General features: G+C 49.1%; 1 protein-coding gene across 1 annotated transcript; it reads left to right on the top strand.

Annotated features, from left to right (window-relative positions):
• Window positions 1–28: 28 nt before the first annotated feature.
• On the top strand, window positions 29–15,819 carry CIAPIN1 (cytokine induced apoptosis inhibitor 1). The gene is made up of 9 exons (XM_059383807.1): window positions 29–111; window positions 5,078–5,267; window positions 5,903–6,055; window positions 7,476–7,552; window positions 8,208–8,376; window positions 9,795–9,868; window positions 10,732–10,847; window positions 14,560–14,641; window positions 15,128–15,819. Exons 2-9 carry the CDS (start codon window positions 5,111–5,113, stop codon window positions 15,236–15,238), a joined length of 939 nt encoding a protein of 312 aa, XP_059239790.1. The 5' UTR covers window positions 29–111; window positions 5,078–5,110; the 3' UTR covers window positions 15,239–15,819.
• The last annotated feature ends 2,885 nt before the right edge of the window (window positions 15,820–18,704 follow it).

Here is an 18,704-nt window from a genome sequence, read left to right as displayed (position 1 = left end):
GGGCACTTCCGCCCTGCCCGCGCTCCAGCAGCCTCCTCTTCTCGCGAGAGGCGCGAGGTGCGAAGCCGGTGGCGGCGGAGAAGCCGGGAGCGAACGAGCCCCGGGAGGCAGGTGAGCGTTGTGCATGCGGCCCAGGAGCTCGATATCCCCAACCGTCCCACCCTTATCCCTAGAACCTCTTGTTTCCTATTCCCAGCCCCGTCCCTCGGTGAGCACCGAACCATGACCACTTCCCTGGGGAGCACGACGGGCTTTTGCTCGGGGAAGCCGGTGTAGGGCACCGGCCGGCCCTGCGTGTCCCGTGCTCCTGGCGCTGTGGCTTCTTCCCCTTCCGGGACTTCCTCGTCTCCCGCGCTGCTGGTATCGATCTGAAACCCCAGAGACAGCTCGCTGATGGGGTAGAGCCTTGATGTCCGGGGTCCTGCTAATAGCCTGCCGTTGTGACCTTGGGCCTCAGTCCCTCGTCTCAAACACTGGGGGAGCTGAAGTCTCGTCTTTGGGGGTATCTGAACCCCCAGGTTGTAATTTTGAGGCAGTGACTTACCAGACCCTCCGTAGTGTGGAGTTGGTGTTGTTAAATAACAAACTTTTAACCGGGTAACTTGTAAAGATCTAGCTGGCTTTATTCAACTATTCATGAATCCGGCAGCATCCCATCAAAGTAGAGAGGAGCTCCAAAGAGCTACAGAGAAAGAAGGGTTTTGTGTTTTTGTGGGTTTTTAAAATTTATTTATTTGACAGAGAGATCACAAGTAAGCGCAGAGGTAGGCAGAGGTGGGGGCGGGGGTGGGAAGGAACAGGCTCCCTGCTGAGCAGAGAGCCCAAAGAGGGGCTGAATCCCAGGATCCTGAGATCATGACCTGAAGCTGGAGTTAGAGCTTAATTCACTGAGCCACCCAGGCACCCTGAGAAGGCTTTTTTTTTTTTAAAGACAGAGAGGGGGTGAGACCGGGAAGTCATAAAGGGGAGTAAAGGGTTATTTCAAGGAAGGTCACCTTCCTTTGGGGGACAGATGGGGGTCTGTTAGCCAGATTATCTTACTAATGCTGACCAGAAAATTTCAGGCTGACCCCTTAAGATTACATTCCTGGAGAAAGTCGAAACTGCAGTTAGGTTAGGTCTTAGGTTCTGTGTGGTGATGATGTGGGCTTAGCACCACTTACTCCATTTTGGGCCCGTTTTCCTCTTTTTAACAGTTTAACTGTTTAAAAATATCGCAAACTTGCCAGATCAAAAGAACCATCTAGGATTTGTAGGTGATTTGTAGGATCTGAAGTTTGAGAAAGGCTGGTGGTGTTCATTCTGACATTGAATGCTAATTTCTGAGTGACTCAGGGAGGTCACGGACTGGGCACTAAACTGAAAGTATAAATGCAGAGTGCCTCACTGTGATCTGTCATCAGGGAAAGCTTCCTATTAATACGGAGAACTAACTGGTTTGGGGATTCGGGATAACTGATGACAGAAGCTAAGCATGTCATTCCGTAAATTTTGTGTTTGCAGTTGGACCCTTGTTTTTGTGTCTGTTTTGCAAACCCTTATCAACTCTAGTCTTTCCAAAACATCTTGCCCTCTCCTACCTCAGTTGCAGGGGAAGCCTTCCTAAACCAAAACTACTCCCCAAATGTGAAAATTCCAGATCCACATCTCTGGATTTCATTAAAACACTACTGATCTGTCCATGAGGTTTTGTTTTGTGAGTTCTGCCCACCCATCTTCAGTTGAGCCTTTCCTGTGGAATTCTAGCTCTGGGGTGTCCTTCCTAAAACCCTCAGTTCTTGACACACACATACCTAATTGCCTGAAGACAGTCTTCCATTTCTTTCTTTTTTTAAAAAAACAAGTTTGTTTGCTTGTTTTAATATTTATCTGATAAAGACACAGTGAGAGAAAGAACACAAGCAGGGGGAATGGGAGAGGGGGAAACAGGCTCCCGCTGAGCAGGGAACCTGATGTGGGGCTCAATCCCGGGACCCTGGGATCATGACCTGAGCTAAAGCCAGACGCTTAACAACTGAGCCACCCAGGCGCCCTTCCATTTCTTTTCCTTCAAGTTTCTTGTTTCCTTGCTGATGATCACCTTTTTCCCCCTGTGTGTGTGTGTGTGTATGTGTGTGTATGCGCTTCAGCCAGTTCATTATACTTAAAATTTTCCTTTCTGATAGCGCTCAGTAGTCTCAGAATTTTTTTAGGCAACTGACTCAAGAAGATTTGATCCTTGGTTTGAACTGATATGCTAACTTCAGTCTTACTTATTTTTTTTCCTTTTGGCCCTCTTCATCCTTGAGAGGAGCCAAATGCCTCAAGATTCGAGGTTTATTGGGTGCCTTGGAAATAAACAAGTGCATCTCCAGAAGGTACTTGCAGACCTCTGCTTTCCCATGGGCATGTGTGTAGGGCAGTGAGCACCAGAGAGGTTGTTAACAAACAAGGCCTGTGACATGACAATGACGTCTTCAACTCCACCTCTTTCTAGATATGAAACTAGGCTATGAGTCACTCTTCTAAGTATGTTGACTCAGATGCCAGACCTTTTTTTCCTTGTAGTTTTATTGTCGACACCACCAAACTCTGATGACGTACAGTGTTGTCCTTTGGCTTTTGGATACTCAGAAGAACATTGTCTCCCATTTTATTTGGAAAATGCTGACCAAGAGGGATGGCTGTGTCTGTGTTTTGAGGGTTAATGTTTAATAAGTGCATTTTATGAGCTCCCTCTTGCCACAGAAGATTAGTTTGGGGTGAGGGGATATGGAATGCGAGCCACTTTACATTCATCTAATGTGCTGGCACAGTCCCATGGGTCCAGTGTCTACGACGTCATAAAATACAGCTCTTATATTGTGTAATTCTAAAAATGAAAAGGAAGCTTCACATCTCTGCCTAGGGAGTCCTCAGCAGGCATGGCTGAGGAGAGAGAATAGGTTTTATAGGGACTCTTTGAAGTAGAGGCAAATAAGCTGGCCACCAAGAACTAAGAGTTGCCTTAGAATATCCATTCCTTGATAAGAAAAGAACAGTGGACCCATGATTGACAATCCAGTGGTAGCTAGAACCCCAGTTCATCTGTATTCAAAACCCGTGCTCAGTAAAACAGCCTCCATTAAGGTTGCTGGAGAGGTCTAGACACCTGGCATTTTGTTTTTCTCTGGCTAACAGCTAACCTTTTGGTCCTTTCTTTCATGATGGTGTGTACCTGTGAGTACAGTACAAGGTTGTAGCTGGTGGTGGTAGGCCAGGAGCCTATCCCTTTCTATTGTCCTGGGCGAACCTGTGTCAATATCATTCTGGAAACAGGTCCTTTATTTCTTATAACTTAATGCCCAGCAATCCATATTCCTGTTGGCTCATAAATAGGACCTTGATCCTAAGTTGCCTACCTGACAGATTGGTGAGAGTGTCCTTCCTCAAAGGTTTTAGATCTTGATTATGCGCTTTTTAAGGCTTTAAGAACAATTCAGTGACTAAGGAATTCTGCTTATCTGATAACACTTGGCTTCCTTTCACTGGGACTTGCAGTCAGGTCAGGATAAAAAAAGAGTAGGCATTCCACATGGAAGCAAATAGATAAAAAGGCATGATTGAGGGGCGCCTGGGTGGCTCAGTGGGTTAAAGCCTCTGACTCAGGTCATGATCTCAGGGTCCTGGGATCGAGTCCCACATAGGGCTCTCTGCTCAGCAGGGAGCCTGCTTCCCCCTCTCTCTCTGCCTGCCTCTCTGCCTACTTGTGATCTCTGTCAAATAAATAAATAAAATCTTTAAAAAAAAAAAAAAGCCTGATTGAAGCAAAAATGAGGAGGTTTTTCATAGAACAAGGAGGGATTCCCTTTGGAGAGGTGGGAGATCCAGAGGGAGCCAGATCATGGAGCCTGACTCCAGAAGAATGAGCTTTGGTTTCTCTGTAGAAAGGAAACTTCTTTAGGAAATGAATGACAAAATCAAAGTCCTATAGTATTTAAAGATGACTGGCTAACATGACCATGTTTTATAGACAGAGGAGCCAGTCATTTGAAGAGAAGAGGGTAACGGACATGGCTTAAATTCAGTCCTAGAGTGTGGTGGCATCCTTGGGACCAAGTTAGTGACTTCTGCAGAAGCCAGGAGTGTTCAGCCTAACACTGATCCATGCTTGACCTCTCTACCTGGCGTCTGCCTTTATGCCATTTATTAGAGCTATTTTAAGTCGAGAACTTGATGGCATTAAAGTTGAAAGAAAGGAGGAGCTAAGTAGAATGCTGTCGCCTGACCTGAGCGCATTCTATACTCCTCTTCGTATCAGGTGGAAAAGAAAGTTGACCCATGGTGGTGGCAGCGGGCAGGGGCTCTCCATCAGGTAAAAGCATGGACTTTACAGTCCCATAGATTTGGATTCAAATCCCAGGTCTTGCTTTATCCCACATTTACTAGTGTATGACCTGGCAAAGTCAATGGCTTCAGTGTTCTGTCCGTAAAATGGGAATAATACCTAGTTTCAGGTTGTGCTGAGGTTCAGTTGGAATAATGTATCCAAGGTGCTTTGAACAGCCTGGGTAATAGTACATGTGACACGTGTGGTAGGTACTATGATCGTTGCAGATTCAATGGGATTGAATTTTCCTATTTTGCTGAAAGTGAAACCATTATTCGATTTGCCAAGTTTAAATATGTTGTCTCTTTTTTGAGAAAATCTTAAGCTCGGGGTGGCATTATGTCTGCCAATTTATTTGCTTTCTTTGCTGAGTCATACTTTTGCCTAATATCCCGTGTGTTTTATATTCTGTTCAAGCTTAGTTGTCCCAAATCAAAGCAGAAATAATCTTTCTGCCTTCAGCCTCCTTCCTTGACTGCCAAGTCAGGACTCTCATCAAGGAAGCAGCCTGCGTCATTTGGGAACGTTGGGGTTATGAATCCTTGAGATAATAATGGGTTCATTATTTTTAGTCTCTCTAGTGTCTATACAAAGAGGTTCTAACGTGGACAGAATGCGCAGTGGGAGGTGGGAATTAGGCGGTGATTCTAATGGTATCTGCTGGTACGTCATGGTACATCACGGGTTGAATTGTGCTTTTCACTCTGCTCAGTCCTCACTCTCCTTCAGCCCATAGGTTTTAGGTCCATCAGCACGGCTGGCATGGCAGAGTATGGGATCTCAGCTGGCCAGTCTGTGGCCGTGGTCTGGGATAAGTCGTCCCCCGTGGAGGCCCTGAAGAATCTGGTCGATAAGCTTCAAACGTTAACCGGCGATGAGGGCCAAGTGTCTGTGGAAAACATCAACCAGCTATTGCAATGTAAGTCCCTATCCACGTTGTCTTTACAGGGCCGGGGGCGTTGATAGGGGTGCAAGGAATGTGGTTCCTTGATAATCTGAGTTTTTGTTCTGGATGGCCCACGATGGCAGTGGGTGGTCACCCTGCTGTCTTTCAGTTGAGATCCAATGGACTTAGGAGTGTAGTTGATTTATGTAAGTATGTTGTTTCTTATTAGATATTCCACATTTTAAAAAAAGACTTTATTTATTTGAAAGAGAGAAAGAGAGCACGAGCAGGAGGAGAAGCAGACTCTGCGCCAAGCAGGGAGCCCAATGTAGGGCTTGATCCCAGGACCCGAGCCGAAGTTGCTTAACCAACTGAGCCACCCAGGCACCCAGATATTCCACATTTTTACAAAAAGCTTACTCTTCAGCCAGCTTCCTTTGTTACTTCTTTTCCTGAACATGTAAAAGGATATGAAATTACTAAGACCAAGGGAGAGCAGCAGCTTCATTGCCCCTTTTGCCAGTAATGGGGGTCTGATGGCATTTCCTGGACAGCTAGCTGTTCAGTCTTCAGGGCCAGGCCCAGAACCTCTCCAGGGTCTCCGGAAGGCTGGGCAGATTGCTTTGGGGGCCCTGGTGATTGCTGATTAAAATCTTCCTTCTTTTCAGCTGCCCACAAAGAATCTAGCTTTGACATTATTTTGTCGGGTATAATTCCTGGAAGCACCACTCTGCACAGTGCTGAGATTTTGGCTGAGATGGCCCGGATCCTGCGGCCTGGCGGATGTCTTTTTCTGAGCGAGCCAGTAGAAACAGCTGTAGGTAAGGAAATCTTCATTTGGAAGACAAGAATTTAATAGCCTTGACTCTTCAGGTATATTTACTGCATGTCTGTGAGCGGGAGCTGTCATCCGGAGAGCCTCCTCCTCAGTGGTGAGTGATGATAAAAATCGGAAGCAGCTCATCTGAGGGGACTGTGATCTCTGACCGACCCAGGTTGGATCGTGCCTAATGGAAATTGATCACAGCCAATCCTAAAAGGATGCATGCTACGTGATTCTGTTCCTATAGCACTCTCGGAATAACAAAGTTCTAGGGATGGGGGCCAGACTGATGATTGCCAGGCATTGGGAGTCGAGGGAGGGGGATGTGTGAGGCTGGAAAGGGTCATAAGAGGGCTCCTTATGACTGTGGGAGCATGCACACTCAGCCACGCCTGCACACACACGCGCGTGCGCATGTGCCTATGAAACCAGTGAGATCTGGGGAGCTCTACGGACCCTCAGTGACCATCCCCTGGTCTTCCTAGCATGCCGCACTTGTGGAAGGTGTTCCCGTAGGGGGAAGGAGGCAAAGGGTCCTTTTTTTTTTTTTTTGTAACTTTCTATGAATTTATATTGATTTCAAAATTTAAAAAATAAAAATGACTGGAAGTCTGGGAGTGATGAGTCTTATTATTGACTCACGTGAAACTAAGGGTGGGATCCAGGAAACAAAACCTCTCTTTCTTGCTTGGTGGTAAAGCTGCCAGAGAGGGCTACCAGAGAGCCATGCGGTTCTGAGCTTGTAAACTTTTCCATCTGTATGAGATGACTTGATTTGTAAATACAGTCAGAGAGTGAAAGGATTTTGCAATGTGTAAAGGTGGTTGTGTGGAGATACCGACTTGTGACACGGACCCTGGACACCAGCATCCTGTGTCGGGGGCATGGGCCGTGGGCGGCCGCACACAGTGTCTCTTTGTCAGAACCAAACAGAGAGAACACTCGTGTGCTTTCCAGTTAGTTCCTCAGCCTCCTTCTCACTCAGTGTCCAGCCACCCTGGGAAGGTCTTCCAAGAAGCCGAGGGGGTACGGCACAACAACAGTGGAATTATTATTATTATTTTTTTAAGATTTTATTTATTTATTTGACAGACAGAGATCACAAGTAGGCAGAAAGGCAGGCAGAGAGAGAGGGGGAAGCAGGCTCCCCTGCCGAGCAGACAGCCCGATGTGGGGCTCAGTCCCAGGACCCTGAGATCATGACCTGAGCTGAAGGCAGAGGCTTTAACCCACTGAGCCACCCAGGCGCCCCCAGTGGAATTATTATATGACCCTTTGAACAACCAAAGGGATTTGTCCATTTAAAATACCATCCCTGTTACTGTTTATGGCCTCTCTGACCCAGATAGGTTGGAGCCTTTATGATTTTCCCTGTCTTTGACCCATAAAGTCACTAACTGGGGTTTTCCTCTTGGCAGTTAACAACAGCAAAGTGAGGACGCCCTCGAAGCTGTGTTCGGCCCTGACTCTTTCCGGTCTTGTGGAAGTGAAAGAGGTATGTTGGTATATGAGGTCATACAATCCATCATTCAGTCACTAGTTTTTTCTCCCACCTTTAAATATCTTCCACATTTATCCACCTCAGCATGTTGGCCCTCACTCTTCTTAACCATCTCACAATATCAAGAGCTGTGGAGGGGCTGGGACTCCTGCGACCATTCGGTAGCGGTTGGACACAGGTGGCACTCCTCCATTTTTTTCCTCCCTTAGCGTCTGCTCCCTTTTCCCAAGAAGACATTTCCATCCCTCTGTGGTTTCTTTTCTTTCGTTTCTGCTGTGTTCCTGGTGGGTCTGCTTCTCTGCCGGAGGCTGTGGTCCTCACCAGCATGTCCGACTCACCTGTGTATTCATAACCGCTACAGCCCGCGGAATGACCGGCATGGTGCCGTGTTCCTCACAGACAGCAATTTGGTAAACACTTTAAAACTTTCCAGAGGGTTGGCTCAAACTAAGCACATAGACAAAATGACACTCCACGGTACAGAGCCCTGAGAAACCGAACATGAGGCATGAGGCGACATCTGTCATCTCCCGCTGCCATACGCTTACCAACACTGAGACGAGTATTTGATGCCCGTGTGGGTGGACACAGTCCCTCATCATTTTGTGGAGAGAGTGTGGCCTCATCCTTTCAATGTCTTGAATTCCAGCTGCAGCGGGAGTCCCTGAGCTCTGAAGAGATACAGTCTGTCCGAGAACACCTGGATTACCAAAGCGACAGCCTGCTCTCTGTGCGCATGACGGGCAAAAAACCCAACTTTGAAGTGGGTTCTTCTAGTCAACTGAAGCTTTCTCTTGCCAAGAAGACTTCTCCTCCAGGTAAGACTGGCCCAGGGGCGTTGTTGTGTCTGGGTGGGCCTAGAAGGTCATCTTCTACGTTGAACCTGAGATCTAGATAGAGGCGGTGATGTCCCCAGAGTATCAATCTTTCCTTCATTTCTGTCATTTCCAAAGGGAAGAATATTTAATGTTCTGTTGTCCCGGGCATATTCAGATCCAGATGTGAAATAATGCATAGTTGTTACCTCGCTCAGCCCTTGTGTGCCAGAAGACACTGAGGCCCCCAGATTCTAGAGGCCTGAGCCACATGGTTTAGCTGACAACATCTTGCCACACCCCAGAATGACGACAGTCGTCCTCAGGAGACCTCACAGTGGCGGTCGTGGTTGATAAGAGTGACTTGCTCCTCTTCCTTTGTGTCCTTTCTGTGCTAGTCAAGTCAGCTTTTCTTACTGTGAGGAGCTAAAGCCGCTTGTAAAAATATTTCTTCTCAGAAAGTTGCACCCGCCCTTTGCCACCCCCGCCCCTCATCACCTCATCCCTGTTTCACGATGCCTGAATTGAGAGAAATTGTCCCAGCTTTGAGATACATGAAAATTTGCAGGTACAGTCACACTATTCTGCCTTGACTGGCCAGCCGCAGTCTTTTAAGAAATACGCCGGAATCCCAGCCTTTGGATTCGTGGTTCCGGAATGGGCAGGAAGGCATCAGAGGAGCAGTTTGCCTTGGGAACAGTCTGAGCCTCCACCTGCAACAGTGGTTTTCATGGCTGTGCTCACCCCCACGGTCCGGCCGAGGGCCTGCCTACACTAACTCCAGGCTCAGCTCCCAGGGCCTTCTCTGCACAGACAGGGTCGGGAGGGCTGAGGCTTGTGTCTGTCTCTGGTTTGCGTCACACCGCCACCCCCGGCTCTGGAGCTGGCTTTCTCATATGTGACAGGTTCCTGGGAGGCAAAAGCTTTGGCACACTTCCCCGCTTAATCTTCAATCTCTTGCAGTAGGTCTAGTGAGGACGACCAGCCCCAGGTTCTAGGGACAGAAACCAAGATGAGGACAGAGCAATGTGGAGTAAAGTCAGGCACATCAGACAGACCCCTCCTCTGTGTGGCTCTGTGGAAGTGGCCCAAATGTCAGAGCCGGTTTCCTCATCTATAAAATCGGGACAGCACATACCCACCTTCAAAGGGTCTTAGCAGGACTGACTCACACAGCGCGTATGAGATCTTTACCTTAGTGTCTCCGAGGAGCAGGTGCTTAGCAGATCTTGGCATTGGTCACCACACAGTGACTGGCTGCAGACCACAACTTCTCCAAGCGGCACAACTGGGCCTCAGACCCAAGCCCCCTGACTCCCAGTCCTGTGTGCTCTCCAGTCTTAGGAGAGAGCACACACATGGGCCTGTGTTTGGTTTCTGCTCTTTTGATGGACTCTTTTTCTTTTCTTGGTCTGACTCAGCAAAGCCTCCCATGGACCCTGCTGCGGCCAAGCTCTGGACCCTGTCAGCCAATGACATGGAGGACGAGAGTGTGGTGAGTCAGCCTGCGGTCCATGGACTGCTTTCCATGTGGACTCGCTCTGGGGCAGCCTCTCTGGACACAGAGGGGTAAAGCCCAGCCTGTGGCTCAGCCTGTGGCTGGCAGTTTTGATTGAGAAGGAAACTCTATATTGGTGGCATTTTAAGAGCCTTTTTTGGCATCTCTTTTCCACAGATTTTCTTGTTCTCACTGCATGTGATATGTTAAAGATTCTGGTGGGTGTGTGTGAAGCTGAAAAGAGTCTGTCAGCTAAAGTATGTCATTGGCTCCTTGGTCTGGGCAAGTCACTGCACACTCATTGTCTTAAGAGCCATGCTTGTCCGTCTTTGATCAATACAGTCTGTTAAAAAGTTCTTCATTTCTGCAACTGTTGAAGTTACAGTGATAACAAAACGGGTTATAGTTCATGTCCTTGAGGAATTTACAGATGAACTGTCCACACGTTTATCAAAGAATTGTACACATGTATATGTCATTATTTGCCTTCTTCTCTGGAATTCTATAGAAAATATTTTATTACTTTTTTCATGTGACAGCACTTCATATATGCAAATAAATATAACACCTTTTTGTTCTTCCTGCTCCCTCCCCATACACACACACACACACACACACACTCACTCTCTCTCTCTCCCCACATCATAAATTACTTCCCAGTCCCCTACAACCTAGTGCATCTTCTGGGGACACAGTCAAGTTCCCCGTGGTGGTCGGCTTGAACGTGGTGATCAGCCCAGAGTAGGTCAGTGGATGCCCTCTTTATACAGGCTGGAGAAACCTGCTACCACAGCCCTTTATCCGGCCTTTGGGCAGCAGAGACTGTGACCGTGTCCCTCACTTCTTCAAACACTCTCTAGGATCTCATTGACTCTGATGAGCTGCTGGATCCAGAAGATTTTAAGAAGCCCGACCCAGCTTCCCTGCAGGCTCCTTCGTGTGGAGAAGGGAAGAAGAGGAGAGCCTGCAAGAACTGGTAAGTGTTCGCAGAAGCAGAGTCTGCCGGGCTGCCTCTGGTGCCTCCTGAGTCTCAAGGAATCATAATCCTTGACTATTATTGCAATATTTATTTTATCATGAAATGCGTACTGATGACCCAGGTTAAGAATCAGAAACATGGGGCGCCTGGGTGGCTCAGTGGGTTAAGCTGCTGCCTTCGGCTCAGGTCATGATCTCAGGGTTCTGGGATCGAGTCCCACATCAGGCGCTCTGCTCAGCGGGGAGCCTGCTTCCTCCTCTCTCTCTCTCTCTCTGCCTGCCTCTCTGCCTACTTGTGATCTCTGTCTGTCAAATAAATAAATAAAATCTTTAAAAAAAAAAAAGAATCAGAAACATGACTGGCATTGGGGCTCCTGGGTGGCTCAGCGGGTTAAAGCCTCTGCCTTTGGCTCAGGTCACGATCCCAGGGTCCTGGGATTGAGTCCCGTATTGGGCTCTCTGCTCTGCGGGGAGCCTGTTTTCTCCTCTCTCTCTGCCTGCTTCTCTGCCTACTTGTGATCTCTGTCTGTCAAAGACAGAAAGAAAGAAAGAAACATGACTGGTATCTTAGAAGTCCCCTCTCCATGCTTCCTCAGTGGCGTCTTGCTCCCTCCCCCTACAAAGGTTACCATCCTCGCAAGTTCGTGTTCATCGTTCTTGGCTTATTGGATACTTTCCCACCTAGTGTGAAGCTCCAAAAGATATATTCTTGAGTGGTGAAGAACAGGGTAGGAGGCCCAAACCTGGTGAGGCAAGGAAGAGTCGGTATTCTCCATCTGTGAAGGCGCCCAGTGATGATCTGGGCTGAGCTCTTCAAGGATCTCCCAGAGTCCCTTCCGGGAAAGTCAGTAGGGAGCGTCGTGGGAGGGCTCTGGGATACTGAGGGCATGCACAGAGGGAACACCCGGCAGGGCTGCAGTGTGACGCGGTGACCTGGTGGCCAGCGGAAGTGTGGTCAGAGGGCGGGGACTGCTCGGGCTGTTTGCCCCTAAGCTGCCATAGCCGGAGTCTCCTCCTTGGAGCAGGGCAGAACACCATGTCCTCAGCAGATCAGCAGGGCGGGCAGGGACGGGAAAGCGGAGGGTAGGCAGCACGTGGTCCAGATAAGCCTGGGGCAGGGTCTGGGCTGGCTCTCCTGTGCTCGGGGACAAAGAATGATGTGGTGGCGGCTTGGTGTGTGACCTTGGCAGCCGTCAGCCCGGCCATCTACTGGGCCCCTGCTCCAGCACTCTCCTATGCCTCCGTCCACAGCAGAGCTGACATCATGGGGTCTGCCCCACTGTGCCCCTCAGGGCTCTCCCCTTTCTGTCCTATGTTAGCTTTTCTGGCTTTTGTAGCACCTGCTGCTTTCTTGGTTTTCTCTCTCACTTTGGTGGACTCCATTCTCCAGGAATGCTTTAGAAAGGCTACTTGAGAGGCAAGTTTTGTTTTTTTAGGTTTTCAGACTGTGTGTGGCTAATCTCTTTTTTCTGTTCTCATAAAGGATTGGACATTTCGATATAGATGTTTGAATATAGAAATCAGGTTGGAAATAGTTTCCTTACATGATTTTGGAGACATTTCCTGTCCTTTTTTCCAGTGATTGTGACAAAGGTATCAGATCATTCTGTTTCTTGATTCTTTCTGTAAGACCTCTTGTTCCATTTCAGAAGTTTATAGAATCTTCTTTATCCCTGGTATCATTTTGTAGTATGTCTCGAATAAGGGTCTGCTCACATCTTTTGCACTAGCCATTCGGTGCGGCTTTTCAGTCTAGAAGTCATGTTCATAGGCCTGGGAAACATTCTTTAATTTATATGTGAGGTTTGTCTTCTCGATTTCCTTTCTCTGTCTGTGGCCTGTGCCTCAGACACTGGGCCCCTGTAATTGGCCCTGTCATTTTATTTTCTTCCACATTTTCTTTATGCTCTACTTTTGGGGAAATTTCTGTGGGTTTATCCTCCAAAATTTCTGTTGAGTTATTTTATTTCTACTGTTTTTGATTTCCATGATTCCTTTTTTTTTTTTTAAAGATTTTATTTATTTATTTGACAGACGGAGATCACAAGTAGGCAGAGAGGCAGGCAGAGAGAGAGGAGGAAGCAGGCTCCCCGCTGAGCAGAGAGCCCAATGTTGGGCTGGATCCCAGGACCCTGAGATCATGAGCTGAGCCGAAGGCAGCGGCTTAACCCACTGAGCCACCCAGGCGCCCCTCCATGATTCTTTGTTTTGTTTTGTTTTTAGCATAGCGTCCTTTTTTTTTTTTTTTTTTTAAGATTTTATTTATTTATTTGATAGAGAGAGATCACAAGTAGGCAGGGAGAAGAAGGGAAGTAGGCTCTCTGCTTGGCAGAGATCCTGATGCGGAGCACGATCCCAGGACCCTGGGATCATGACCTGAGCCAAAGGCAGAGGCTTAACCTGCTGAGCCACCCAGGTACCCCATAGCGTTCTTTTTTAAATTTTGCAGGTGTGATCTCTTTTCCCTTGAGGTTTGTGATAGTTCTTTGGAGGTTTTTCCCCTCCCTGCATTTTCTCTGTTTCTTTCAACTTGCTCTTTTCTTTTCAAGATTTTATTGATTTGAGAGAGAGGGAGGAGAGCAAGCAAGCAAGAGAGTGCAAGAGCTTGGGGGAGTGGGGAGAGGGGCAGAGGGAGAAGCAGACTCCCCACTGAGCAGGGAGCCTGATATGGGACTCGATCCCAGGACCCGGGGTTATGACCTGAGCCAGAGGCAGACACTTAACTGACTAAGCCACCCTGGCGCCCCTAACTTGCTTTTTCTCTTTTAGGAGACCTTCCACCTCCCAGGAAGCTCCGTTGTCTCCATGATTAAGAGGGGAGGACAGAAAGCTGGGAGCCCTGAGCTTAGCGCTGGGATTTGCTGACTGTGCTTTAGCGAAGGGAGCCTGAATGGGCCTGTGGGGAACATCACAAAGTCAGCATCTTTGGGTCTTTGCCTTTGGCATGGTTAGATGTTTCAGAGAAGGGTCTTTCTGGTGCCCCCTGTTCCTTTGGAGGTTTCGGGCTGTGATGTGGGTTGAGAGTCGGCCTCCTGTTTGACCGGGGCTACCTCCCCGCCTGCTCGGAGTTCAGCTCCCCTCAGTTAGAGCCACAGTCCCCAGTGCCGCATTGCTGTTGTCTCTTTTCCTGTGGTCCCTGTCTTTGCGGGGTTAGGTCTTTCTTGAAGTTTTGGTGGGACCTCGAGGGCAAGGAGAGTAGACGCTGCTTTCAGTCTGTCCTCTTAACCTGGAAACCTCAGTGCTTGGTGTTTTTGCATTCATTCTATGGATAGAAAGAGCAGTGAACAGTTTACTGGTGGTGTGTGGGTTTGCCGAGTCATTGGCATTTTTTTTAAGTGTGAAAGTTGCCAGCATTCACAAATCAAGCGATTTTAAGTAAAAATCCAAATTGTTTTCTGTCCTTTGCTTTAGAAAACGTGGTAACACAGGGTCTGCTTCCCCCTCCACAGCATTAATGAGCTGAAGCTGGGTAGCGGCCAGCCTGTGTAGACAGGGCATCTCCCCTCTGCGTGTCCCGTGGCCCACCATTCTGCCTCCCTGAATAGCCTCAGGCACTTCCCTTGTCCGCCCGACCCTGTGAGTGTTTGTGAGCTCAGATGCCCTGGTATAGTAAAAAGAGAGACGTTTCTGAGCGAGTTTGGGCTCTGTCAAGGACTTGGAGCCCCCGGAGGGTGGCCCATCTCACTCACAAGCTCCTGATTTTCCCCCAGCACCTGTGGCCTTGCGGAAGAACTGGAGAAAGAGAAGTCAAGGGAACAGGCGAGCTCCCAGCCCAAGTCGGCCTGTGGAAATGTAAGTATCCGGATCCTTACTCAGGACTCACGAGACCTCACTGGTGTTGGTCCTCATCCGAAGCCAGCACAGCCTAACTCCTGTTCCCAGTTACTGCCCGCATATTTTAATAACGGGCAGATTTCTGACACCGTGTATGCAGGAGAGCGCTCCCCCCCCAGGGGGGTAGCATGCTCATGCCTGTAGGGGAGGCTCCTGTTCTTCCCAGCTCATAGTGGCCTGATGCCATTCAGCCATTTGGCTGAGCTCAGCTGTGATGGAAACACAGCCTCCCAAGGAACTTCTCTAGACCACTGTTTCTCGTAAAACCAGAGCCCTGCAAACCTCTTTGTATTTGGGTTTCAGATGGACCCCCATCTGCGCCAGCCATTTCCACCAGCTGACCATAGGCATGTTACAAACTTAGGGGTCCCTTTCCTGCCCTTGTATCTGGGATGCGCGGACACGGAGCTTCCCTGTGTGTGTGATCATCTCTTCTCTCAACAGTGCTACCTGGGCGATGCTTTCCGCTGTGCCAGCTGCCCCTACCTCGGGATGCCGGCCTTCAAACCCGGCGAGCAGGTGCTCCTGAGCAACAGCAACCTGAGTGACGCGTAGGAGGGAGCCGGCGTCCTCCGGCCAAACCCCGTCCCTCCAGTCCCGCCGGCGTGCTTCTCCCACCCCCTCTGCACTCGCTCGCTCTCTGCTTAGAATCCATTTGCAGGGGGTGTGCTTGGTCAACAGAGCAGAGAGGGCCCTGGGGTGCGGCGGTGTGCGGTGCTGCTGTCTGGCAGAAGACCTAAGTATAATGGGGCCTGCTTACTCCGAGCGGAGGGACTGTTTCTCCACCTCGTGTTAGGGCACGCTCTCCCGACATCACTATGCTGACCTGTCGCTCGGAGCCCAGACACCCTGGAGTGGTCACGCTCTGGGACAAAGAGGGCCCCCGCCCCACTTCAAAGCTCAACCACAGTGCCACGAGCTGTCTTCCAGAGGTGGCGATCTCCTCAACATGCAGTTGGTGGTGACGGGAGTCACGTGTCTCATGGCCTCAGGGCACCAAAGGACTCACCCATTGGTTGCTGTGATCGTACTCCGTGTCCCTCTGTCCCTTGCCCACCTCACCCCTGTTTTACTGTATTATATCCGTCTTGTGGTTTCTGTTCATCTACAGTTATTAAAGTTGTGTACTTCACGTACATTGTGGCAAGGGGTGTGTGTGTGTGTGTGTGTGTGTGTGTGTGTGTGTGTGTGAAAGCCCACCAGCAGGGGCCAGGATAAGCAAAAGCAGACTTAGAGAATCAAGCCAAGTTTTAAGGACAAATACCAATGAGCATTCACTTCCACTTATTGGTAAAATATACCAGTCCTGGTCTCTCTTTTTTTTTAAGTCATCTTTATGCCCGATGTGGGGCTCAAGCTCAGGACCCTGAGATCGAGAGACACATGTTCTACTGACTGAGCCAGCCAGCGCCCCCCACCCCCACCCCCGCCCATCCTGGTCTCTTAAATCCATACAAACTCTCCAACTATTTGGCGAGGTCAGTTCCAGTCTGTGTGAGTGAGAAACAAAGAGAATGAGAGGTCTCCTGGTCAGAGAGATTTATTGTTTCAGGTTTCTGTCCTGCTTTCCTTTAAATCCTTATCACCCTGGTCTCTTAAGTAGATGAAGAGAGGCCCTGACCCTAAAGTTAGGACTGGCCCCACTGGGGTGACACCAAGTCTCTTCAACAAAGGAAGTTTTGTGGGCCAAGCTGTGGTCAGATGGCTGTGTCAGACATCACACACACACACCAACCCCTTGTGTCATCCCCAGCCCCTAAGTGAGACGATGTGAGCACTACAGGACATCACTGCTGGGACTGGGTTACATCGTACGGCAAAAGTAAAAGGATTTGGCAGATGTAATTCAAGTCCCTAATGGGCTTCAGTTCAAAGGGAGCTTACCCTGAGTGGGCTGCCCTAATCAGGTGATCCTTTAAAAGAACCAGAGAACCAAGAGTTTCTCCTGCTGGTCTAAAGCTACCATGTGGAGAAAAGGTCCTAGAGGGGCCCCTGGAGCTGAAAGCAGCCCCTGTCAGCCAGCCAGGAGAAGGGGCCCTCAGCCCTGCAGCTGGGAAGACCCTGGGCAGGAGCCCAGCCTCATTACTTCTGGAGTCCTGAGCCACAGAATCTTCAAAGGTAAATGTGTATGGTTTTAAGTCCCTAGATCTGTGGTAATCTGTGATGCCACGAGAGCAAACAAATTCAGCCCCAGACTACATTTCACATTTACAGATACTTATAACCAGTATTTACTGAGAATGGCTGGGATGCTGTTCGTGGCCTCCGTTGTAGTCACCAAGTGAAGGACAAAAATCTCTAACTTTCAGGTTGAGCACAGGAGATTCTGAACCAAAGAGCTTCTTGGGTTGGGTATAACAGAGCCTGGGGCAGCTGCCACCGGCCCTTGCTGACCTGATTCTTGGTCTGCCTTCCTGTCGCTGCTGTTAAGGCTGACATTAGGTCCTGTCCGCTACACTTGGCATAGTGGTCCCTTGTTGGCAGCTGCTGGGCCACCCCCATGAAGGCTCAGAGTTGGGCCAGCAGGCTGGAGAGAGGCCTTGCCAATCAGCGGCACACACCTGTCCTCGGAGCTCAGCACAGCGAGCAGACACCGGCGGGGATCGCTAGTCACACCTTGTGACTTTGGAAGATAGCACTTCTGAAGGAGGTTTTAGAGCCAAAAACAGACTCCAATATCACTGACTGCAACCTCGGTTTCCATCTGAGAACACTGGGTGGGACAGAAAGTGACCTGCCACCAGCCGAGGACCTTTAAAGCTGCAGGTGCCTGATGCCTCTGGGCGTTCTGGGTCAGTCATGAGTCTTGAGATGGTGCTGGGAAATCTTTTTTTTTTTTTTTTTTTTGTAAATACTGTAAGGTCTTTTGCTTAGAACTTCCCTCTCTCCCTGAAGCCACTCTAAAGCACAAAGAGGGAAGGACAATGGAGCAAACCACACCTTCCTTGGTTGTCACGGGCTTCCAGCGCCCTGGGAGAGAGTGGGGCTGAAGGAAGAATCCCACAGAGAAGCCATGAGCAGGAAGCAGGATTCTGTGAGCAGGAAGCACGGGCTGTTGGGCAGGAGAAGAGGGGTTTTGCTTTGTGACCATCCTACAGGCACCCATCTGTTGTGTGGGGAGGAAGGGGGGTGCTACACACGGAACCCTTACCAAGAATCCGTGAAGGTATGCCCAGTTGAGGCCATTGGTTTGGACAGTTACGCCCTAGCGTGTCAGTTTCAACTCTGCTTGTAGCTTAGCATCCCTTGGGTGGCTTCAAAAAACCAACAAAACACCTATGTTTGGGACCCCTCCTTGCCAAAGACCAAACAAGTCAATCTTTTCAAATCGGGCTACGGGTGTCAGCGTCTTTGCAAAGCTTTCCCAGGTACTCATTTCTAAAATGCCTCCAGGATTGAGAATCCCTGACCTAGAGAAGTTGTTTTCCGCACGCGCCAGAAGACAAGCTCTAAAGTGGTTAAAGCGGCACTAACTGTAACAGCAAGAACCTGGAAATGGTCCAAATGGCCTTTAACAAGAGGACGGACGAACGAGTCATGTCATCGCATGGTGGAAAGTGGCGTGCTGTGGCCATGCATGTCAGTGTGGAGGGTCTCCCACGACAGCCACAAAAGCAAGTCATGGGAGAGCGTGTGTACACAGTTTCACCCCTCCCACAGAGCACAAGGCTTGAAAACACACAAGATGCATCAATGAGAGGGATGTATATTATACATACTGTTTACACACACACATATGTGACAAACAAGAGGAAATCAAGGAGAATGATACAATTCAGCCACATTATTGTCTCTGGAAGTTGATGGGAAGATGACATTCTATAAAGAGAGGAAATGTGGCTTCTTTTTTTTTTTTTTTTTTAGATTTTTTCTTTATCTGACAGAGATCACAAGTAGGCAGAGAGACAGGCAGAGAGAGAGGAGGAAGCAGGCTCCCTGCAGCGCAGAGAGCCCGATGTGGGGCTCGATCCCAGGACCCTGGGATCATGACCTGAGCCGAAGGCAGAGGCTTAACCCACTT

This window comes from Mustela nigripes, chromosome 17 (assembly GCF_022355385.1).
Source record: "Mustela nigripes isolate SB6536 chromosome 17, MUSNIG.SB6536, whole genome shotgun sequence".
In the NCBI taxonomy this organism is placed as follows: Eukaryota; Metazoa; Chordata; class Mammalia; order Carnivora; family Mustelidae; genus Mustela; species Mustela nigripes.
Note: the sequence above shows the minus strand (reverse complement) of the source record. Positions and strands in the feature narration are given on the sequence as shown.

Excerpts from the sequence above, each read along its gene's own strand:
- CIAPIN1 (XM_059383807.1), top strand. The coding sequence starts at position 5,111 with ATGGCAGAGTATGGGATCTCAGCTGGCCAGTCTGTGGCCGTGGTCTGG. Across the intron at positions 7,553-8,207 it reads GTCTTGTGGAAGTGAAAGAG|CTGCAGCGGGAGTCCCTGAG; the intron begins GTATGTTGGTAT and ends CTTGAATTCCAG. Across the intron at positions 14,642-15,127 it reads CCAAGTCGGCCTGTGGAAAT|TGCTACCTGGGCGATGCTTT; the intron begins GTAAGTATCCGG and ends TTCTCTCAACAG.